Raw genomic sequence first — 2,802 nt, forward strand, 5'->3', positions numbered from 1 at the left:
ATTAATTTTAACTGACTAAATTTAATTATATAAATTGGTTGATTTTAATAAAAAAAATTATTCTTAAAATATGTATTTGATATTAATTAAAAATACCAATATAATTTTTATGTAAAGTCTCAAATAACTTTATATAGAGAAATAAAAATAATAAATATAGATTATCAGATTATTCAATATACAATTTTTTAAATATATTTATGATATCAATTTTTGTTTTTACTTTTTAGTTCTCTTGTTTCTAAAGATAAAAATTGTTCTCATTATATTATATATATATATATATATATATATATATATATCAACGTATTAAAATAGAATATGTAAAAATTGAAGAATACAAATTTGATTCATGCATTTATATATCATTTCATAAACGTGCATAATAGTTGGGCTTTTGTCTGAGGTCTTGAGGTTCTCCGTTATTTCCTCAGAATAATTCTGGCCATGAATAAGTTTTTTATTTTTTTTATTTTTAGTTTACAAACACGAAGAAGACAACATGAGTGTTGGTCAATTGTGTCCATGGTCGGGGTTTATTGAATTTATACACTTCTCTGTACAAGGGTTTCAAGGATAAGTTTTTCCGCTTAAGGCTGACAAAAAAAATGCCGAACCTTATTGACAATCCCTGGGTTGATTTGCGGATGTACATAGGTATAATATTACATGTTGTTTATAACTTTAGTAGAATTGTATTTTTGAAGTTTTGTAACTAACTAATACTTATTGTTGTGCAGAATGGGCGACCTTCAAATAAAGGAATGGCGCCAAGCAAACCTGGAATAATGAGATTGCTTGAGGATAAGGCGAGGAGGGACGTGGCTGAGGTTGTTGCTGCCAAAGTCGTTGCTGCTGCAGCAAATGACACTACTGGTGGGTCGGTTACACCGACTAATAATTTGGTGGAGAAGGAAAATGATGACAGTCAGCGAAGAAATGTCCTCAGACATGATGTTCGCAAAAATGATCTCATCAATTTGGGTGAATCTCAAGACCATCCTGGTTCGACCAAGTCTGATCTTCAGTCTCCAGTGGATGCGAATGTTGGCGATAACTGGGATTTTCAAGATTTCCAGTGGATGCGAATGTAGGCGATAACTGGGATTTTCAAGATTTGGGGCATGCCCCAAATCAGGCTAAGTCATTTTTTTGACATGGCCTTTCCTTACTCAAAACATAACCGAGTCCATAACTACTTGGAAGTCGACCGTGAAAGGTTGTCTACTTCAAGGATCATTAGTTGTTGTCGAGGTATATATTCAGGCCGAGGCTAACAGATTGACTGTTATCGACGTTGCCACTAAAGACAAAGCCAGGGAGCTATATCATGAAAGGAAACAACTAGAAAAGAACAAGTTTGCCTTGGTTAAGGATTTGGAACGGTTGAGTACCGAAATGCGAATTTTAAAGTTGAAAAGTTGAAGCTGGAGCAGGATAGGGTCGAGTTTGATAAAGATAAGAAACTTTTTGCTGATGAAGAAGCTTAGATAAAATCCGAGATTGAGAAGCTCCGCAAATCAAAAAATGAAGCCCTTGAGGAGATTAATGTGTTGACTGCTCGGCTAGAATCCCTGGACATAGAGATCAAAAAGATAAAGGTCAAAGTGACAAATGAGAAGACTAAGTTTGCCGCTCAATTGTTAGTCCGGGTGCCGACTTCAGCTTCACTAGTGCTTTCAAGGAAGTTGTTAACGACCAAATTGTTGAATTCGAGGATTGATTTTTCTTCTTCATTGTTGTTTGAAAAAACATGTACGTTTTTTTTTTTTTTGCTTTTATATTTAAATTATGTATGTGTCGATCGACTTTTGAATGACAATCACTTTTTTTTTTTCATATTGTAGTTTATTAATTGTCGTCCAAAACTTGATATAGTTACTTAGTAATAATGCAATATGAATGAATAGTGTGCATTCAAAAACCGAGTTCTTAACTTAAGCAATTATTTAAATATTGCTAAATAAACCCGTTCATGACTTGACCAATTGTTTCAATATCATTAACTAAACTCGTTCAAAAACCGAGTTCATCAAGCAATTGTTTCAATATTGGTAAATAAACTCGTTGAAAAATCGAGTTCATAACTTAAGCAATTGTTTAAATATCACTTCATAACACTCGTTCAAATCTGAGTTCATAACTTGATCAATTGTTTCAATATTGTTAAATAAACTCGTTCATAACTTGAGCAATTGCTTCAATGTCGTTAAATATCACTCGTTCAAAAACCGAGTTCATAACTTGAGCAATTGTTTGAACATCGCTAAATAACACTCCTTCAAAAACTGAGTTCATAACTTGAGCAATTGTTTCAACATCATTGAATAGTAATTTGAATATAATCGTGTTCAACTCAAAAATATCGATATTAATCAATTTAATGATGGTTTAAATCTGAGTCAATACCAACCAAATTAATAGTGGTTTAAATCCGAGCCAATACCAACCAATTTAACGGTGGTTTAAATCCGAGTGGACACATTTAATGTTCCATACCTCATTTTATTGAATTAAACTTTGAACATAATGAAAAATGCAATCAAAGTAAATAAGGAGAATGATCGGCAATAGACATCCCAACAATAGTGACACCCCTATACCGACCTCAGCAAAAAGTGGACATCCAACAACATTGGCACCCCCTTTTTTCGTGGACTGCCTGATTAACAAAATGAAATAAGCTGAAAAAACATAAGGATATGCACCTACACCAGGTAGGTCAATTGTAATAGAGCCAGAGACTTGTAGCATTCCATGTGAGAGGTATGGCTCCCCTATCAAAAGTCAAAGTCGATATGC

The 2,802-nt window shown here is 33.3% G+C and overlaps 1 protein-coding gene across 1 annotated transcript; it reads left to right on the plus strand.

The window, feature by feature from the left end:
* Positions 1–461: 461 nt before the first annotated feature.
* On the plus strand, positions 462–1,851 carry LOC106796235 (uncharacterized). Its single transcript, XM_014767841.2, has 2 exons — positions 462–657; positions 741–1,851. The coding sequence occupies exon 2, from the start codon at positions 765–767 to the stop codon at positions 1,092–1,094; it is 330 nt and encodes a 109-aa protein (XP_014623327.2). The 5' UTR covers positions 462–657; positions 741–764; the 3' UTR covers positions 1,095–1,851.
* Positions 1,852–2,802: the final 951 nt, after the last annotated feature.

Source organism: Glycine max, chromosome 15, assembly GCF_000004515.6.
Source record: "Glycine max cultivar Williams 82 chromosome 15, Glycine_max_v4.0, whole genome shotgun sequence".
NCBI lineage: Eukaryota > Viridiplantae > Streptophyta > Magnoliopsida > Fabales > Fabaceae > Glycine > Glycine max.